Source organism: Salvelinus namaycush, chromosome 11 (genome assembly GCF_016432855.1).
Source record: "Salvelinus namaycush isolate Seneca chromosome 11, SaNama_1.0, whole genome shotgun sequence".
NCBI classification, from domain to species: domain Eukaryota; kingdom Metazoa; phylum Chordata; class Actinopteri; order Salmoniformes; family Salmonidae; genus Salvelinus; species Salvelinus namaycush.
The window spans coordinates 27,579,728-27,601,338 of NC_052317.1; the positions used below are offsets into that span (position 1 = coordinate 27,579,728).

General features: G+C 40.0%; 1 protein-coding gene across 1 annotated transcript; it reads left to right on the forward strand.

Moving 5' to 3' along the window:
- The first annotated feature begins 14,304 nt into the window (after positions 1–14,304).
- LOC120055957 (EF-hand calcium-binding domain-containing protein 14-like) lies at positions 14,305–21,404 on the forward strand. Its single transcript, XM_039004033.1, has 9 exons — positions 14,305–15,044; positions 15,162–15,310; positions 15,881–16,026; positions 16,301–16,399; positions 16,524–16,634; positions 19,030–19,194; positions 19,471–19,597; positions 19,712–19,822; positions 20,023–21,404. Exons 1-9 carry the CDS (start codon positions 14,869–14,871, stop codon positions 20,199–20,201), a joined length of 1,263 nt encoding a protein of 420 aa, XP_038859961.1. The 5' UTR covers positions 14,305–14,868; the 3' UTR covers positions 20,202–21,404.
- Positions 21,405–21,611: the final 207 nt, after the last annotated feature.

Below are 21,611 nucleotides of genomic sequence, written 5' to 3' on the forward strand. Positions count from 1 at the left end.
GTTATGTACATATTGCTGTATTTATTGTTTTGGTGTATATTTATTGTCATGTGTTCAATGTGTGTTTACTAGGTGCTGGAAAATGAATTGCCCCCTCCGGGGATAATAAAGACTCTACACACACACACACGCACGCACGCACCCACCCACGCACGCACGCACGCACGGGCACATCCTCCCCCTCCATCCTCAGTGTCTCTGTGTCACCATGGCGATTTGTTTCATTATCCAGCCAAACAGACTGTTTCAGGTGGTTTCGGTTCATTCAAAATTGCATTTTTTATTATGAGAAGTAATTGTGGAGCAGAGATTTTGTTTAATCAGAAGTGTGCTTTTTCATCTGCATACTCACTATACAGTATAACTATGCAGAATCAATCTGTTTCCTATTTTGATGTAATATCAGTCAAGTCCATTGCTTGATTGAATAGCTCTGACTATAAGTAGAATATGTATGTGTTGAAGACATTTTGCATACTTTTAACCTGGATGAGCCACTATCCTTTACTAACAACCACCAATGTCATGTGATTAGATTAAATACAGTCAGCTGATGATACTTTTTTGTAATGAAACAGTCAAGTGGAACAGTCAAGTAGAACAGTCAAGTGGAAGAGTCAAGTGGAGCATTCAAGTAAGACATGTCAGTAAAGAACCCATCATCGTACAGGTGTGGAATCTTAATTTGATTACTCTGTTGCAGTATAACTTTCCAGCAATGGAGAAAATCTAAAACGTATTGTTTATTTTAGGTTTAAAAAGGCTTCTGAAGTTTAACATTTCTACTTTGAAATTTCAGACTTGATTTCTCGCTGAAATAATGGATTCTCAGTCATTTTATTTATTTATCCACTTTACTATTTCCAGACAGCAGTACTGGCCGTGGTCAAAATCAGTAACTGTACTTTCAATGAGAAACTGTACTTTCTATTGCCTATTTTCCATATGAATAGGCAATATACAGTGTATCGCATACTATCATAATTTTCCCTAAAACTGTTAATATTTGCATTGCCAAAAAGGTTTTTCAGTCAAGCTTATTATTACCTTGATTTGATAATAAGGATATGGTTGGAACAATGTCCAGACCTCCTTACCCTCTTCTCTTGTCTATTCTTTAGGCAGGCCTCCCAAGGGGCACGTTCCTCTGCCCAGGCGTTGCTGATGCATGCCAGATCTTAAAATGCCTGGATAGGTATTTTAAGTATCAGCTAACCACATCATATGTTACAGCAATCTATCAGTCGATGACACAGTCGATGATGTCAGAGGTGTCATGCCCATAGGGGGCATACGGCCACGTGCCCCCTCAGATGATTTTTTAAAAACATTCCAATTAAAAGCGGTTAAATAAAAACGACATTTTTAAGCCCATGTTTTATCATAATTATTTATAACAATACATATTATCTGTATTTTGAGGAATCAGCAAACTGACTGGACCAGAGGTGGTCCCTTCCGAGGTGAACGGATTCCGTCAGTAGAGGAGAGTGTAGAGCAGAGACGGAATAGGAAGTGAGACCTCTGGCTTCCTCGTTTTTTTCTGTTTCAATGGTATTCAATGAGCTAAGTAGACCATACCCAGCAGCTATCACATTGGTGTCTATGGGGGAGCAACAGCCTTAAGTAGACCGGAATACATGAATTTGATCACCAAGAAGCCATTTCAAGGTATCAATCAAGTTTGAGTGGCTGGCTTGTCTAACAATCTTAACTGGCATGCCTGCTGGCAAGGTTGGTAGACTTTAGAAAAGTAAGCAATTACTAAATGTTCTGAATAATACTCACATTCCTTTCAATCTTTTACCCAGATTTTAGCAGAGATGCAGAGAAGCATATTTAGTTTCTTTAAAAAAAAGACAGACAACTCAAGAGGTAAGCTTAGATATGCAGAAAAAATTGACAGAATTTTACATAGAATTAAGCATAATGGATATGGTTCTAGACTGCAGGAACAAGCTGTTTTATAGCCCCCCTCCGGACCACCCCCCAGCCATCATCACGTACTTTACGCCCCTTCCAATTTTGGGTGTGATGACACCCCTGGATGACGTGGCACACAACCATTGGGAAAGGGAACGGGGGATACCTAGTCAGTCCTACAACTGAATCAATTGGTTGATGCATGCAACATCTCAGCAGGAGAATGTGACCATTGTCACGCGACAAGCAGTTGCCAGGACATGAGACTAGGGCCGCGTTCGAGAGGATCAAAACCGTAATGTATCATGGGTAAATTGTGACTGACTGACTGATCTACAAATAATAATGAGTAGTTATTTATGATGCAAGGTTCTTTGTAGATCAGTCAGTCGGTAGTCGACTGCACTGTCAGCTGCAATGTCGAAGAAGCCCAATGGCAGGCCTCCAGCAAGACAAGTTTTACATCTCCGGCGCTTTTTCAAAGCCAGCCAAAATGCTTTCCCTTGAGAGAGTTAGCAATACAAGCATTTCGCAGCACCTATGATAACATCTGCAAATCTGTGTACGTGACCAATAAACTTTGATTTGATATCAGCATACTAATTGCTCCAATTAGGAAAGTTTGACTGTTCAACTTTAGATTTAAACACCTGCTTGTTCAGGACCCTGAGCAAGGCAGTTAACCCACTGTTCCCCGGGCGCCCAAGACCTGGATGTTGATTAAGGCAGCCCCCCGCACCTATCTGATTCAGAGAGTTCCAAAAGGGTTCTTCGGCTGTCCCCATTAGATTCTACATGGAAGCAAAAGGGTTCTACCTGGAACCAACAAGGGTTCTTCAAAGGGTTTTCCTATGGGGACAGACTTTTTTTCTAAGAATGCAGGAAGAATGTTGGTTTGCACTGTAAGTTAACTGTTTATATATGTGTTTAGTCTTGGTACCCTAAGCCCAGCATGATCTGTAACGATTAACAGTTATAATAACAGAGACCTTTCAAATCGTAATTTAGACTAATGTTGATGGAAGTCAAAACCTTGCAATACACACTATTATTATCAGATTATATTTTCTTGATTTTTGAGATGTTGTTTTCCTATTCTTTATCCAATTAACCCCACTCAATTCCATGCTGGTCTTCAAGCAGAATAAGTACTTGCCATGCTTAGAATATATACTTGACATTATCACCAGACAACGCATTTGGACACTCCATATTAGAATAATGGAGGAATGTGCTGCATAGATTTGTCACAGTTTTAATCTAAAATATATTTTTCTGAGCAACACAGACTAATGCATATAGTTTCCCCAATAAAAGCACACCATCATTTTCCTTGTGCTTTGAGGATTCCATCTGGTGCCAAGCTGTTTTGGTTTCAGTTCCTGGTGCGATGTAATTTAGAAACCAATAACGATGGCCGCGGATATTTGTTTTGATTGTGATGACGTGTTTACCATCAACATCTCATGAATATGCATGATGCTGCTGCTAGGTTTCATTGCTGCAATTTCCCTTTAAGGGCAAAGTCTTAACTTCATAATCTCTTATTAGTGAGAGTTAAAAGAACCATCTGAACTGCCTTGAGTGTTATTCTGTTGAACATCAAAGACAATTGTTTTCCAAATATGGAGCCTCTCATAATAAATAATTTCCTGTGACACACAAACACAGGTTAAATAGAACACATGGTACACTTTCAGTAGTGTTAGCCTCCAGCAGCACAAAGCCAACCACTGAGACTATCATCATCCCCCTCACCCTCATCATCATCACTATCACCACCATCGCCATCATCACCATCCATCAACATCACTGTTGCCACAACAACAATAGTTGACATTTTGCATGTGTTCTCCCTACAGCTTTTTGTCTTTGCCTGTCTTTGCCTGTCAGTCACTTCCATTCTAAACAGCCTCATGTTAGACTAATCCCTCGCCCCCTGCCCTGCCATCCACAGGGAACTCCACAGCAGGGCATGCTTGTTTTAGTGGCAGGCTACATATAAATCCACTCTTAATCCGCTCTCTTCCTCTTTTTCCCCTGCAAATATGCCTTTCCCTTAGCTCTTGATCTCATTAGCAGTAGAGATATTCTGCTATTTAGATTCCTATTCAGGCTCTCTGCCGCAGTTTCACAGTCAATGTTGTTGAGAGTCACACTAGACCTTAGAGTACTAACAGACACAAAATACGATGACAAAACATGGCATATCACTTTCCCAATGCGCAGTGTGGCTGATTTCCATGCCTTTAGCTGGAGCATAAATGATCCAGTTCGCTGAGAATGCTTTGAAAAAGCTTGGTTATACCCGAATGTGCTGGTTTCCCTCTTCTGCACCTCATCAAGGGTTCTCTCTCTTCCTCTTTGTGTCTGGCCTGTTGAGCTGTGCGGGGAGAGAAGCCTGTACAAAGAGAATCACAGATCAACCTCAGTGTTTGACAGTACATGAATACAGTCAAACACAGTAAAGCCCAAACAGGGAAGCCTCTCTCTCTACCTCAACAATAGAATCACAAATCACATACAACAAGGCGTGAGCTATAAGAAAAAATAATCCTTGCACATAATAACAAGTATTAATACTCCTCTTTCTGGTTCTTTTTCTTGTGTAGTGGTTAGCAGATTGTGTAGTGGTTAGCAGATTGTGTACTGGTTAGCAGATTGTGTAGTGGTTAGCAGATTGTGTAGTGGTTAGCAGATTGTGTAGTGGTTAGCAGATTGCGTCGTAAACGTCAGAAGGAATGTCCTTTGCTGTTTTTTTAACAACTGCATAATAATTCATTTCTTTTAATATTAATGTATTCTTTTCAAGATAAAAGGTCACAAATATGTCTCACTTTAACATTTTCATAATGCCTGTGTTTCTAAGAACAATGTATTATCCCTATACTGATTACTCATGCTCAGTCTTTGGATCTCTCTCTGTGGATGCTCAAGATACTACTGTACCTTTGAATTAGCACCATGCAAAATGATTATTTAGAACATGGTGTTGTTTCTCAGTAGGCTCTTCACTAAACACATTGTATATTTAAATCTAAATGAGAGATGAATTAAGAGCATATACAGTACCAGTCAAAGGTTTGGACACACCTACTCATTCCAGGCTTTTTCTTCATTTTTACTATTTTCTACATTGTAGAATAATAGTGAAGACATCAAAACTATGAAATAACACATATGGAATCATGTAGTAACCAAAAAAGTGTTAAACAAATCAAAATATATTTTATATTTGAGATTCTTCAAAGTAGCCACCCTTTATCTTTATTGACAGCTTTGCACACTCTTGGCATTCTCTTGGTATTTTTGTATTTTATTAGGATCCCCATTAGCTGTTGCAAAAGCAGCAGCTCCTCTTCCTGGGGTCCATACAAAACATGAAACATGATACAGAACATTAATAGACAAGAACAGCTAAATGTTTTTTTAAAGGCACACGTAGCCTACATATCAATGCATACACACAAACTATCTAGGTCAATAGGGGAATCATGTAGTAACCAAAAAAGTGTAAAACAAATCAAAATATATTTTATATATGAGATTCTTCAAAGTAGCCACCCTTTGCCTTGATGACAGCTTTGCACACTCTTGGGATTCTCTCAACCAGTTTCACCTGGAATGCTTTTCCAACAGTCTTGAAGGAGTTCCCACATATGCTGAGCACGTGTTGGCTGCTTTTCCTTCACTCTGCGGCCAAACTCATCCCAAACCATCTAAATTGGGTTGAGGTCGGGTGATTGTGGAGGCCAGGTCATCTGATGCAGCACTCCATCACTCTCCTTCTTGGTCAAATATCCCTTACACAGCCTGGAGGTGTGTTGGGTCATTGTCATGTTGAAAAACAAATGATAGTCCCACTAAGCGATGTCGGCGATGTCATCTACAAAATAGCTTCCAATACTCTACTCAGCAAACTGGATGCAGTCTATCACAGTGCCATCCGTTTTGTTACCAAAGCCCCTTATACCACCCACCACTGCGACCTGTATGCTCTAGTTGGCTGGCCCTCGCTACATATTCGTCGCCAGACCCACTGGCTCCAGGTCATCTATAAGTCTATGCTAGGTAAAGCTCCGCCTTATCTCAGCTCACTGGTCACGATAACAACACCCACCCGTAGCACGCGCTTCAGCAGGTATATCTCACTGGTCATCCCCAAAGCCAACACCTCATTTGGCCGCCTTTCCTTCCAGTTCTCTGCTGCCAGTGACTAGAACGAATTGCAAAAATCGCTGAAGCTGGAGACTTACATTTCCCTCACTAACTTTAAACATCAGCTGTCTGAGCAGCTAACCGATCGCTGCAGCTGTACATAGTCCGTCTGTAAATAGCCCACCCAATCTACCTACCTCATCCCCATATTGTTTTTATTTACTTTTCTGCTCTTTTGCACACCAGTTTCACTACTTGCACATCATCATCTGCTCATCTATCACTCCAGTGTTAATCTGCTAAATTGTAATTACTTTGCTACTATGGCCTATTTATTGCCTTACCTCCTCACGCCATTTGCACACACTGTATATAGACTTTCTTTTTTCTATTGTGTTATTGACTGTACGCTTGTTTATTCCATGTGTAACCCTGTGTTGTTGTTTGTGTCGCACTGCTTTGCTTTACCTTGGCCAGGTCGCAGTTGTAAATGAGACCTTGTTCTCAACTAGCCTACCTGGTTAAACAAAGGTGAAATAAAATAAGCGCAAGCCAGATGGGATGGCATATCGCTGCAGTATGCTGTGCTAGCCATGCTGGTTAAGTGTGCCTTGAATTCTAAATAAATCACAGACAGTGTCACCAGCAAAGCACCCCAACACCATCACTCCTCCTCCATGCTTCACAGTGGGAACCACCCATGAGTTCACCTACTCTGCGTCTCACAAAATCACGGCGGTTGGAACCAAAAATGTGTGTCTGTTACTTGAACTCTGTGAGGCATTTATTTGGGCTGCAATTTCTGAGGCCGGTAACTCTAATGAACGTATCCCCTGCAGCAGAGGTAATTCTGGGTCTTCCTTTCCTGTGGCGGTCCTCATGAGAGCCAGTTTCATCATAGTGCTTGATGGTTTTTGCAACTGCACTTGAAGAAACATTCAAAGTTCTTATGTTACGCACGCCTCTTGGAGGAGGGAACGCAACAACCTGCTACACTCAACTAACTCCCCATTGAGTGACTGTAGGTGCGGGTAAGGATGACAGAGGCAGAATATATTACGTTAACAGGGAATTTATTTCCTTCACACGGTAATTTGGGGAAAAGCGGCTGGATGGAACCAAAGCAAAGAAAGTAAAAGTTAGAGAGCCCCCTCTCCTACCTTATCTACCTACCCACAACTTACCTAACTAGCACCAACTGGTGCACTAACCAAAATACAGGGGATGGTCCGCCCAGGTCTTATCTAGTGTGCATAGACATAGCACATTCTACGAGTATATGTATGCCCACAGGCCTCTTGCCTAAGCACTCCCAAGGTGCCTTCCCCTTCCCCCCTGGGAACAAATGAAACAGAATAATACAAACTTAAAGTGAACAATTTCACTAAGCAAAAACACAGTCCTATGGCATACACAAACGTCAGCCGGACCGGCTACAAAATACTTAGGGTTATGGTTAAGTTTAGGAGTTGGGTTCAGGTTAGGGTTAGGGGAAGGGTTAGCTAAAAGAGTTAAGATAAGGGCAGTGGTGGAAACCAATTGTCATACTTGAGTAGAAGTATAGATACCTTAATAGAAAGTTACTCAAATAGAAGTGAAAGTCACCCAGTAAAATACTACTTGAGTAAAAGTCTAAAAGGATTTTGTTTTAAATATACTTAAGTATGAAAAGTAAATGTAATTGCTAAAATATACTTAGGTATCAAAAGTATAAAGTAAAAGTATACATAATTTTAAATTCCTTATATTATGCAAAGCAGATGGCACCATTTTCTTGTTTTTAAAATGTACGCATAGACAGGGGCACACTCCAACACTCAGACATTATTTACAAAAGATGCATTCGTGTTCAGTGAGTCCGCCTGACCATAGGAAGTAGGGATGACCACGTGTTCTCTTGATAAGTGAGTGATTTTCAACATTTTCCTGTCCTGCTAAGCATTCAAAATGTAATAAGTACTTTTGATTGTCAGGAAAAATTTATGGAATAAAAAGTACAATATTTTCAATAAGAATGTAGTGAAGTTTACTATGTTGTGTCTAGTCTATGAGACCAGGCTAAAATATTTTATGCTCAATATGCCATTGATTAACAACAAATATGCACATGCATTATTGATGTTCGCATTATTAAAATGAAATCAATATAAAACTGCCATATTGTTTTGCTGACACCTCCATAAGGACATTACTGTGATCTTCAACCTTTACCTTCTTTTGTTGGGGAGTCAACTCTACGTTGCACATTTTAAGACAGCAACTCTCTGCAATGCTCTATCTCAGGGTTTCCCAAACTCGGTCCTGCCCCCCATTCACATTTTAGTTTTGACCTAGCACTACACAGCAGATTAATAATCAAAAGCTTGATGAGGAGTTGAATATTTGAATCAGCTGTGTAGTGCTAGAGCAAGAACCAGCAGAAAGCAGAAACCCTGCATATATTCTATTATATGAGAACATTGCCCCCTGCTGATGTACACCAGCAAATACTATATACAAAAAACTGAAGAGTAAATAACATTTCAAAAACTGGCTGATTGGCTGATCAAATCCTAGGACCTATCACATATCCTTGGACTTATTCCATATACTGGAACCTTTAAAAGGAAAGAGTGAAAACCAGCAGTGACGTGGTCTTTCAAAGCTTTGACTGAATAGGTATAGGACATAATGACTATGTACTAGTAGTAAAATTCAATTGAATGGTTATTCCTCAAATGTCTCATTGCTCCAACTTCAGTAGGCTAACAGATATGACCGTCAACAAATTATCAAAGGCATATACACTAGCTCTCACAAGGAGCTGGAAGCATACTGTTTAGAGACCAATCATATCAATAGATACGCATGTTCTTATAGGCCCCACATAGCTCTTCATTCAATGAGTACCACACACTGTTTCACCCTTAGGCCTTTTATCACAGACAATAAAACAGGCTCTAATATCATTCCTGATGGAGATTTATGAAAACAGCCATTAAACATAATGGTCTGTGGACCACAATAAATGGGTAACATCGCCCCTAATGAGCAGAGTCAGTATTCCAGGAGCAGCACCACCTCCAACCAATGCAGTTCATCTGTATTCAAACAGTCTGTCATGTCAGATGAAAGCATTCAATTAGTAGTCAATTCTATTCAGTATCTCCCATCATGCCATCCATTTAGATTCTCTCTCAGCGCATGAGATAGATCGTTGCCAGACAGACAGTTGCGTTGCCCAGGATCAGCCCTGATGAGAGTAAGGGGACCCCTGCTGTGAACAAACTGTGAAAACAAGTGTTTTATTGTAATCAGGAGTACGGTGGATTGGTATTATGGTAAAATGGGGGACCCTGTAAAACAACACATTTCATTGCACCTATTCGGTGTGTGACAATAAAAAAATGAAATACAAATAAATGATACCCCCCCTCACTCCCTGCCTCGTGGCTGTCGATGTGACTAGACAGAAGGTTGAAGCAGCATCCTTTTCAGTCTTAGGCCTGAGATTAAAAAGTAAAGAAATCCAGCGAAGAGATGAAACATCCTCCCTATGCTTTGAATTGGAGCATCATGCTGGGGGTTTAGCACAGACCCACAGCGTGACGCATGTCCCCTCACCAGGTGTTCTAAGTAGAGATGAGCATCTGATTGAATTTTTACTCTACCACCTACATGCCTCTTTTGCTATACTGGATGTATTAGCTTTCGCACAATAGCTTCTATCCTGTTAATTCAAGTTAACGCACAAAGGCAGAGTATCAGAGTATCAAGCTAAAGCAACACCAGATTTGACTGAAGGTATGGCATTGACCTTCCATGGCCTTAAAGGGATAGTTCACCCAAATTTCAAAATGACTTACCTTGTAAGCAATCCATGTGTCACGCCCTGACCTGAGATATCTCTGTTTTCTTTATATTTTGGTTAGGTCAGGGTGTGACTAGGGTGGGTACGTTAGTTTTTGTATTGTCTAGTTTTTTTTGTATGTCTAGGGTTTTTGTAGGTCTAGGTGATTTGTATGTCTACGGTGGCCTGATATGGTTCCCAATCAGAGGTAGCTGTTTATCATTGTCTCTGATTGGTGATCATATTTAGGTAGCCATTTTCCCTTTGGTGTTTGTGGGTTCTTGTCTATGTGTAGTTGCCTGTCAGCACTCGTTTTGTATAGCTTCACGGTTTGTTATTTTGGTTAGTTTGTTCAGTGGTCATTCTTATTATAATAAAGAATGTACGCATACCACGCTGCGCCTTGGTCCGATTCATACGACGAACGTGACACCATGGGCAAGGTATGACAGCAATCCATCCTTTTATTTAGTTTCCCTGGCACTGTTTCCACATGCTAATGTTTTAGCATTTGTGGCACAAATCCCATTCAAGTCATGGGACCGACATTAGCATTTTCCGCGCATCATGTCACAATCATCAAAGAATCTAAAAATGATTGTGAAAAAAAAATGCTAATATCAGTCACATGACTTGAATGGGATTTGTGTCACAAATGCTAAAACGTTAACATGTGAAAACCGTGACAGGGAAACTAAACCAAAGCATGGATTGATGCCATACCTTGTCAATAGACTGCCTACAGGGCAAAGAAACCAATATATAATTTTGTAATTTGGGTGAACTATCCCATTAAGGTCAACTTCTGAGTTTATTACATTTACATTACATTTAAGTCATTTAGCAGACGCTCTTATCCAGAGCGACTTACAAATTGGAAAGTTCATACATATTCATCCTGGTCCCCCCGTGGGGAATGAACCCACAACCCTGGCGTTGCAAGCGCCATGCTCTACCAACTGAGCCACACGGGACCACGTGTGTTTTTTATGAAAGCAGCATTACCATAACCCTCAGTAAGACGATCCTTAACACCTATATCTACTGAGTTCCTATAGATGTTTGATTGACCTCTTACCTCTGAGGAGCTTTGCAGGTTTCGTTTCCAGAGAGGACATTGGAGTAGAGGTATCAATCGTCATGCTGAAATGAAATGAGTGAGTTGATAGAATAAAGACATGCATTAGGTCTATATGATCTAATTAGCACAAGTGCTCTGTAGCTTATAGCTCAGTAGTCCATAGATTTAGGCCAAAGGGACAAGTGCATAAAGGTCAGGGCAAATCGAATCAGGAGGGATACAGTGGGATTCCACTCTAGTGGAGATAGGTCAGGCCAAGGTCAAAGTTCACTCAACAGAGCCTGGGCAGCTTCGGCTCAGCGCTGTCAGGTCCTGACCCTGTTCAACATGCTCAGAATCAGAACTGATGGCTCCCCACTGGTGCTAGGTCGGGGAAGATAAACAGAGAAGAGAAGATGCATAGCCTATGCACACTGCAAATATGGGTAGGCCTACGTGGGTGCAAAGATCAGAGGCAGTTGCATGAAACAGCAAAAATGTAAAACCAAGTATGAGCAGAAAAGTTGAGACAACTTCAACCATGGACAGGGGTGCCGTATGGGGAGGGGGTTTAGTATGATTCTAAGGGCCTGTGACTGACAGGGGCCCTAAAAAAATATTAGAACATTATGTAAAACATTTTCAATATTAAATTATTAACCTATCATCATTAATATAATATTTTATTTACAATGTACTAATAAAGCTAATGGTTTCTTTTTCTTGTTTTTGGCAGAAAGTAAACATCCAGAGAGCCTATGTAATACACAACCCCTGCTATGGACAACATAAGTGACTTGGACACTAGGTTCCACACCACTGCAAAAATTGTAAAATGATTTTCTGCTGTTCTGAAAGTTGGGCAGATTAGTGAGGATAAAGTCCCTTCTCTGTGCCAACCACTGATCATGAAGTATTCCAGAGATCTTACACCTGAGTTTCAAAATGAAGTAAGACACCTGAACACTGTATATGATGCCACTTTCCCCCCTAACTTGTCCCCTCTTGGTCTCCTGAATGTAAGATGCAGCTGCAAAGCATTTTTGGAGAAGTCTGCATTGCTTTACGTATATTTTGCACACTGCCTGTGACTGTTGATGGTGGCGAGAGAGCTTTCAGTAAGCTAAAACTAATTAAAAAAAATATTTGAGGTCCACTATGTCCCAGGACAGGCTTTGCAGTCTTGCCATGCTGTCCCATTGAAAGTCAGTTAGCTAGAAAGCTGGACTTCAAGAAATCAACTGTGGGAGCAATTATTAGGAAATGGAAGACATACAAGACCACTGATAATCTCCCTCGATCTGGGGCTCCACGCAAGATCTCACCCCGTGGGGTCAAAATGATCACAAGAACGGTGAGCAAAAATCCCAGAACCACACGGGGGGACCTAGTGAATGACCTGCAGAGAGCTGGGACCAAAGTAACAAAGCCTACCATCAGTAACACACTACGCCGCCAGGGACTCAAATCCTGCAGTGCCAGACGTGTCCCCCTGCTTAAGCCAGTACATGTCCAGGCCCGTCTGAAGTTTGCTAGAGAGCATTTGGATGATCCAGAAGAAGATTGGGAGAATGTCATATGGTCAGATGAAACCAAAATAGAACATTTTGGTAAAAACTCAACTCGTCGTGTTTGGAGGACAAAGAATGCTGAGTTGCATCCAAAGAACACCATACTTACTGTGAAGCATGGGGGTGGAAACATCATGCTTTGGGGCTGTTTTTCTGCAAAGGGACCAGGACGACTGATCCATGTAAAGGAAAGAATGAATGGGGCCATGTATTGTGAGATTTTGAGTGAAAACCTCCTTCCATCAGCAAGGGCATTGAAGATGAAATGTGGCTGGGTCTTTCAGCATGACAATGATCCCAAACACACCACCCGGGCAACGAAGGAGTGGCTTCGTAAGAAGCATTTCAAGGTCCTGGAGTGGCCTAGCCAGTCTCCAGATCTCAACCCCATAAAAAATCTTTGGAGGGAGTTGAAAGTCCGTGTTGCCCAGCAACAGCCCCAAAACATCACTGCTCTAGAGGAGATCTGCATGGAGGAATGGGCCAAAATACCAGCAACAGTGTGTGAAAACCTTGTGAAGACTTACAGAAAACGTTTGACCTCTGTCATTGCCAACAAAGGGTATATAACAAAGTATTGAGATAAACTTTTGTTATTGACCAAATACTTATTTTCCACCATAATTTGCAAATAAATTCATAAAAAATCCTACAATGTGATTTTCTAGATTTTTTTTTCTCATTTTGTCTGTCATAGTTGAAGTGTACCTATGATGAAAATGACAGGCCTCTCTCATCTTTTTAAGTGGGAGAACTTGCACAATTGGTGGCTGACTAAATACTTTTTTGCCCCACTGTATCTGAAAGTAATGGCTGGATTCCCATAAAATTTGTTGTGCACAATCAAGACCCCAAGTGGAAGAAACCTATTGATTTGGTGACCACTTGACCTTTCCTCTAGCGCCACCATCAGGCCTTTTCATTTCCATTTCCACTTTGTTTTCCATTTTCCATTTCCACTTTTACAGGTGCTTATTTTCTAGTTGGTATGTATACTTAGTTCAAACATCTGCTGCTGATTTTATTATTTTGCTTGTTATATCATTCTATAGATGATAATGTTAATTTATTTTAATTGAAAAGGTTAATGTATATTTAAGTTATATTTATTTTAAGTTATTCATTAATGTTAATAGAATTTTCCATAAAAATTACGTTTAGACTGTAAAAGATGGCCTTTAGCACATTTCTTATAGAGGGTATCAGTCTTGCATCAAATAGTGAATTCCACTGTATGCCGAATGTTGCATGCATGTCTGCACAGTGTTATATTTTCACAGCTCACTGTCAGTAAATATCGTACAGTAAATATTGGACTACAGGAGAGTTGCAAGCCTGCAAATGTAGAGTTATTTTAAAGCTTTGATTTGGTTCTGGAGGCGTGTGGTTACAGCAATTGCGCAGGGTTGGTGCGGCCTGTGGAGGCGGGGCCCAATGTGATATATTTTCATGGGGTCCAACATCGCTGGCAGGGCCCCTGACCATGGAAGTTCCAGTGTAATTAAATGTATGTTCAAAACATTTAATTACACAAAATGTATGTTTCAAATCGTCAAATTCAATTTAAGAAATTGTTCAAGTCAGGGAATTTATTCACAGAGATGGTAGTCAATGTACAATATCTGGTATTTGTTGACAGGATCATTTCATCATGTAAAGAAATTAAGAACAATGAAAAATGTGCCACACCTGTTGGGGGCAGTATCAAAACATGGGAGTACAGGGAAGGGAATTCAACCAATCAGGTGCCAGTTTAGGGATGCCCTGTCAAAGATGTTCACCATCAAAACAAGATTGTTTTAGCCAGGTAGTGCGTCAGATCAATTTACGACTGCACAGAAATGTAAACAATTTTGGTAAGGTTTATATTATATTGGTCGTGGTACTAGAAGTGAGTTGATTTATAGTTTATACTGACTACACCATATTTTGCTGTGTAGTAACGTTATCTCGAAATCGCCATTTTAACTTGGTTGTGCGGCCGGTGTCAGGTAGCTAGCTCAGCTGGAACTGTAACGTTAGCTCACTATTTCAGACGTTAACCTAGCTAGTACTACGAGTTTTCAAAATAGCATGCTACTATAATTGTCTAACATGCTTAGTTACCATACGTGATTGGCAGTTCGTTGTAGCTAGACTGTTTCAAGTTACAAAGTAAGCTAACTAGCTAACTAGGCTAGTTGGCGAAACCAATCAGCTTATCAACACTAACTCTACTGGCTAACGTTAGCTATAGTACGTTATTTACAACAACCAAACTGGACAAAACGTTGGATTTGGTCGGGTTTAAGTCGGGCTCAGCGGGTTCGCTGACCCCACAGAAGAAGATGAAGAAGAGGAAGGAGCTTAATGCATTGATCGGACTTGGGGACAGTAAAAGGAAGAAAACCAAGAAGGGGTCCGGCCACAGGCTCCTACGAACCGAGCCCCCAGACTCAGAATCCGAGTCAAGTTCAGATGAAGAGGAATTCAGCAACCTTGGTACTGTCGCTGCTTTCGGGAAGTAAGTGATCAAACTTGTACTTAGTCTCACTAAACCTGTAGAATTATGTTTATCAATGATGCATGAAGCTTGTGACTAAAATATTAATGCAAACTATGTGTTTCTAATTAATCATAGAATAAGTTACGTGCAGTGTTGCAATGTCTGCTATCCCTTGATCCTGTTCATCATACTGGCTGCCTGTGTTATGGCTTGTGCCGGGCTGCTTTGGATGCAGATTGCTCTGAAAGAAGACCTGGACTCCCTCAAAGAAAAGCTGCATACTAGTAAGCCATCAGATAGACAAACACAGCAACCTGTCATCTTATTTTATTTAACCTTATTAGCCAACTAGTCTAGCTAGCTTACGTTACCTGGCTGGCTAGCTAACTTTGTAATTTGAAACAGGCTAGCTACCATGAACAATTGTTTTATTTATTTAACTAGGCAAGTCATTTAAGAACAAATTCTTATTTACAATGATGGCCTAGGAACAGTGGGTTAACTGCCTTGTTCAGGGGCAGAACGACAGATTTTTACCTTGTCAGCTCAGGGATTCAATCTAGCAACCTTTCAGTTACTGGTCCAACGCTCTAACCACTAGTCTACCTGCCGCCCCAGGTAACTACAAAGCATGTAGCTAAGCTTGTTAGACAACTAGCATGCTATTTGTCAACCTTCAGACACAGCCTTTTGGGTTAAATCAAGAATTCAGCCATAAGAGTACACACTACTCTAGTTTACCTTGTAATAAACCTTTGCACAGCCATCACTTATTGCTGAGTTTTACAATCAAACAACCCAATAACTGCAGTTTTAGTAAATTGTTATTAACTTGATGTATCTTCTCTCCACAGTGGAATCCAGCCAGAAAGTGTCATCACATGAAATACCAAAACTAAGTGAAGATCTGAAGATGAAACAGAGAAAGCTGGAGGATATTGAAAGTGGAGACAAGGGTCTGAACAAACTGTGGTCCAACCTTACGGAGATGAACAGAAAGGTAAAGTTGTTTTAGTGAAGGGAAAGTGTTATCAATATCAGCAGAACTAATTAATGTACGGTCTGTTATCCCAGCCACCCCCGTTATGTACACACAAAAGTGTAATAATTAATGGCCATTCATATGCAACCTCTCACACCATGGCAGGTTGAATTGAGGTTAAGAATTTTTCAAAGTTCCAACTTGGAAAAATTGGGTATCTCTAAGCTCAGAGTGAATGTGAAGTGAAATGTGTTTGCCAAGTTTAATTGAACGTTCTGCTCCATTCCATTAGATCAGTTTGCTGGACTCTGCAGTGAACCATCTAAAGGCCAACATCAAATCAGCCTCAGACTTAATCAATCTTCCAACTACAGTTGAAGAGCTCCAAAAGGTAAAACAGTTTTCAGATTAAGAAGTATTTGACATATTTGTTTAGAATTACTGCCAATTTCTCATTGTTTGCGTCAACCACAAATGTATCTGGAAAGTGACTCTCAAAATGTTTTAATTTGCAGAGTGTAGCTACAATCGGCAGCACGTTAACCAGTGTGCAACATGATGTCAAGACAATGCAGACAACCCTTGCGGACCAGAAGAAGGAAATGGACGATCTAAAGATGACTATGGTAAAGAAATAGAAATACTAGCTTCCTTTACAGCCCATTCTCTTCAGCTTGAACCTGCACAGTTAGCGTGCCAGAGTGCCAGTTAGCGGTGCCAGTGGCCAAATGCACGGGCTGCAGAATGATCTCAATGAGAGATTATACAACTTCTAGTTATGGAGCGATTTTAGTACCAAAATATTGTATTTTAAATTTGTTTTAGGATATTGAATTTGAATGGAATATTTTAGCATTTATAATGTACAATTTAAATCATGAAATTCATAAATGTAACTTTTATTTCCTGATTTAAAACTGAATTGAATGAATATTGCATTCAGTGAATTTAAAATTTACATTCAAATTCAATATTTATAAATTCTGTTTAAATATGGTAGATATTACAATCATTGTGTGCGCATCCAGTTTACAAATTATTATTTCAAGTTAATCAAAGTTTCATATATTCAACTTCTCAGACTTCTTCAAATGTAATTCTCTATATTCAGATTCAAAACCAGAGACATCATCCTGGTACTTTGCCAGCCAGGAAAGTTAGAGGAGAACAGATAGAAAGAATCAAACTCTCTGTGGTAAATAGATGCTTCTGGCAGTTTCTGAAGCCAATGTGGCACGTTGAATGTATTTTCTAACTCTGAATTTGGCTCTAGTGTTTTAACCATTTTGGCTATAAGCTATTCTGACCCCATTCCTAAAAGCTAAGACTCTGGAACATGGGTGTGCCTTCTGTTCCCCGCTTTGATGATCACAGACCGTGTAATACACATAATTTGGCCCCCATAAGAATATAGTTGAATAGCCCTTCTAAGGATAGCCTTTCCACTCCCTATTTAATCTTGCTCTTGTGACTGACTGGGATCGAACCAGGTCTCCTGCATGTCACAAGACTGTGTTAGCCCAGTAAGCTAAAGCCTATACTGGGGTCGTTCCACAATTTTAAAAGCCTGTAATATACAATGAAGTGCCTTTTTAATATACCAGTAGACCACATGGAGAATTTATTTAATCACATTTTTATATCAGTAAATGCTTACTAAAGTGCCAAAATTCTGCATTTCGACATGCACCCTTTGACTTCTAAAGTGTCCTGCGCAGCCTGTGATCATTATATGGTATTTTATTAGGATCCCCATTATCTGTTGCGAAAGCAGCAGCTAAACTTCCTGGTGTCCACACAAAACATGAAACATGACATGATACAGAACAATAATAGACAAGAACAGCTCAAGGCAGAATGACATAAATTTTTTTTAAAGGCACACGTAGCCTACATATCAATGCATACACGCAAACTATCTAGGTCAAATAGGGGAGAGGCGTTGTGCCGTGAGGTGTTGCTTTATCTGTTTTTTGAAACCAGGTTTGCTGTTCATTTAAGCAATATAAAATGGAATGGAGTTCCATGCAATAATGGCTCTATATAATACTGTATGCCTTCTTGAATTTGTTCTGGATTTGTGGACCGTGAAAAAACCTCTGGTGGCATGTCTGGTGGGGTAAGTGTGTGTCAGAGCTGTGTGTAAGTTGACTATGCAAACAATTTTTTAATTTTCAACACAATGTTTCTTATCAAAAGAAGTGATGCAGTCAACTCTTACAGGCTGACTACACTGCTCGTGTCACGTGCGTGAGCGTTGCAAAATTAATTTAGAAATCTATATTATTCAATTATTGCACCCACACTGCTCGCGCGCGCCAATGAGCGTCTGCATTGCCACGGGCTAAAATAGAAGTCAGTTCTATTTGTGATGCAGATCGCGCTGCAAGTCCTGCCTCTCCCATCTCCTCATTGGTTTTAAGAAGCAGGTACCCACGTGCCATCTCCTCATTGGTTATACCCACGTGGATGACTGAAAGACGAACGAGGTCAGTGGCGGTAATGCACCTAATTTATGAAAGTTGCCAATCACAATATAAAGTTGAGAAGAAAAACCCTAGAAGGAGGAGAGATGACTAGAAACGATTCGGTTGACCGTTTTATGTGTGGACAGTTTTATGTGTGGATTAATTGTCAGAGTAGAGGACCTTGTGCATTTCAGGTAAAATAACAACTCAATGTTTATATCCCAGGACAAATTAGCTAGCAACAGCAAGCTAGCTAAATAAAACAAATTAGCTAGCAAGTGCAAGTAGAAAAGCCTCTTTAGTGTCCTAAGTTTTCATAACTGTACCTACTGTCTGTAAGCTGTTAGTGTCTTAATGACCTTTCCACAGGTGCATGTTCATTAATTGTTTATGGTTCATTGAACAAGCATGGGAAACAGTGTTTAAACCCTTTACAATGAAGATCTGTGAAGTTATTTGGATTTTTACGAAATATCTTTGAAAGAGGGTCCTGAAATAAGGATGTTTCTTTTTTTGCTGAGTTTATGCATGTTTTTGTGTCGTATTGTTACAGGACGTAACTCACCTGAGAGAGGTTGTGAGTGAGGTTAACAAGACCCAGACACTGTACCACGCATGGACCGATGACCAGATCCACAGTCTCCACACCGCTGTGTCCAACCTCACTCAGAGGGTGTCTTTTATAGAGCAGGGCTCTGCCCAAACAACACCATTCAGTGTGAGTAATGGGATGGAAGTGGTTCACGGTTCTGTCAAGGCACACAGAAGATAAGATACAGACTCGTAGAGTGGTATGTAGCAAGAGCTGCTTGACCCTCGGTGGCTATGTGCCTAGATAAGTACTGTTGTTATTGTTCTAATGTCGAAATGCATTTTACATTGTAGCATTCATGATTCCTAGTTAAACACACCAACAATTATGTTATAATCACTTCATGCTAAAAAACTAAGCTAAAATAATATAAAACTAAAGGTACATTTCAACCTATTTAAGGACCTTGTGGAGGTCGTTGAACCAGTGCCTGTCAGTGGAGATGCAACAGAACCAGTAAAGGACCCAGTTACAGAGAGAGACACCAATGCAGATGGAATTAACGCAGCAACTTCAGAAGCTACACATGGTATAATAAGATCAGACAGGAAAGCTTATTTGCCCATGACATTTTCATAAGAAATAAGTATAGTGAAGTACAATGTTAACTGTGGATGACTGTCCTGTTCTTTCTCCTCCACAGGTTCAAAGCCAACAAGACATCCACGTTTTTTGACGTCAAATCGCTCCAAGAGAGAGTCTGGAATAGAAAACCTTAAAACTGTGTCATTTCCTGGAGTTAGCTCTTTGAAAGGTATTGAATAAACTTTTAGTTATGAAGTTTCATATCTGTGATCATACATCAAAATCTTAGTCATGTACAGAGTATCCTGCATCCACAATTAAGGAGAAATGCAGATATGAATCTCCGATTGACAGTGTGCTTGAGCAAGGAATTTGTGCATTTTATTTTGTGGCCAATGAACAATTACCTGAAACTTATACTTCCACTAGATCTCAATGAGCTCTTTGAGCACACAGGGACCGACCCCACCTCTCAGGGAATGTCTTACCAAGTCCTGAGGAAACTCTTTGACACCGCAACACCAGACCCCCGTAGCCTGGATCGCTACGACAAAGACGGGGACCAGAGGTTCTCACTGGCTGAACTGAAAGCTGCTGCAGGTCTGTGAGACGAAGTGGCTGAGGTTGCAGAGCACAGTATTGAACAGGGAGAGGTCTCTGTTGTGTATGTGGAGTGCCTCACAGTAATGATGGCTGCACTTTTATTGAACTGAGTATTTAATAACAAGCTGAATGTGGAACAGTGGCACTGGCATGCTCCCCTACACACTTAAGCTACAGTCAGCTACCAAGATACAAGGTTTGATGTTTCTTATTATTTGGCAAAACAGTTTACAAAATGTACAATTCCCAAAATCACATTTTTTGATTGATTGACAAGTGAAGTTGATGTGAAATGAATAGTTGAATAGGGACATCATGACTTAACCAAAATATCACTTATCAGAATCTAGTACCTACAACAAACTTTCCCATTTATGTAAGTTCAGTTAGTCTTTGTTTGTTTTGTTTAATGTCTTGAGTTATTTTCTGCATTTTAATGTAACACCGAGACTAAATGTATCTTTAACCCAACCATTTTTATTTTAGCAGTATAAGTCTGCAAGATTCCAAGGGCTATAAACACGCTCTTTTAACTAGTTTGAATCACCTTCAAATATTAACTCCTGAAGCGTATGTAGAAATAATACAATGTTAATGGATTCATACAAGTGGAGTGTTAGCTTCAATTTTCTGTATTAGTGTTGTGTGTAGTACAGATGAAGAGACAGAAGTAGGCACCCCTGGTTGTGATAATGTAACAGGTAGTTATAGAAGCACTGATCTCTCAACTTAACCTTGTTCTTTTGTGTGGGCCGTTACATTCTAAAATGCAAATTTACAAATCAGGACATGTCAACTCACTCAACACTGTTGTATTATGTAAATATGGTAGACTTTTTAATATGGCATCCTGTAAGATTGACTTGTTTGGGGGGGGGGGGGCTGCTTAGAGGTCTGTAGAAAATACTCAGCATTGTACTTTGTAACGGAAATGATTGTATTAAGTTGTGCTTTGCATGTTGCTAATAATGTAACAATGTCTAATGTATCGATTTTAACATAGAGGACTGTTTGAGGGTAATTTTGTTCTGCAGGATAATCAGGTGGAATTCTGGAACAAAAAATGAGGGCAAACAGATTTAGAATTGCCATTTTGATTTCCGACAGGAATATTGTTCCTATAAAGCTATGTGCTTTGGGGATACTGTGGGAATTTTATGAATGCGTTGTGTGAGCACTAATTAAAATGAAAATGTGGATTACAAGGATTTGACAATCTATTTAGTTTCCATACTTTCAAATGTTATATAGATAGTATTCTAGTCAAGGTTATTTATAAAGGACTGTTGTTTTTGTTTTGGAATACTGTGTATCATGTAGGCTCACCAGTATGCTCCAAGGTTCCGATAATGACGACCATACAGGCATAAACGGTTTTTGTTTGTGCATTTGGTCTCAGCTGTGATTGTATATTC

Bases quoted from the DNA above. Each gene is read 5' to 3' on its own strand.
- LOC120055957 (XM_039004033.1), top strand. From the start codon at position 14,869: ATGAAGAAGAGGAAGGAGCTTAATGCATTGATCGGACTTGGGGACAGT. The intron at 15,045-15,161 runs GTAAGTGATCAA...AATTAATCATAG, and splicing joins ACTGTCGCTGCTTTCGGGAA to AATAAGTTACGTGCAGTGTT. The intron at 16,027-16,300 runs GTAAAGTTGTTT...CCATTCCATTAG, and splicing joins TTACGGAGATGAACAGAAAG to ATCAGTTTGCTGGACTCTGC.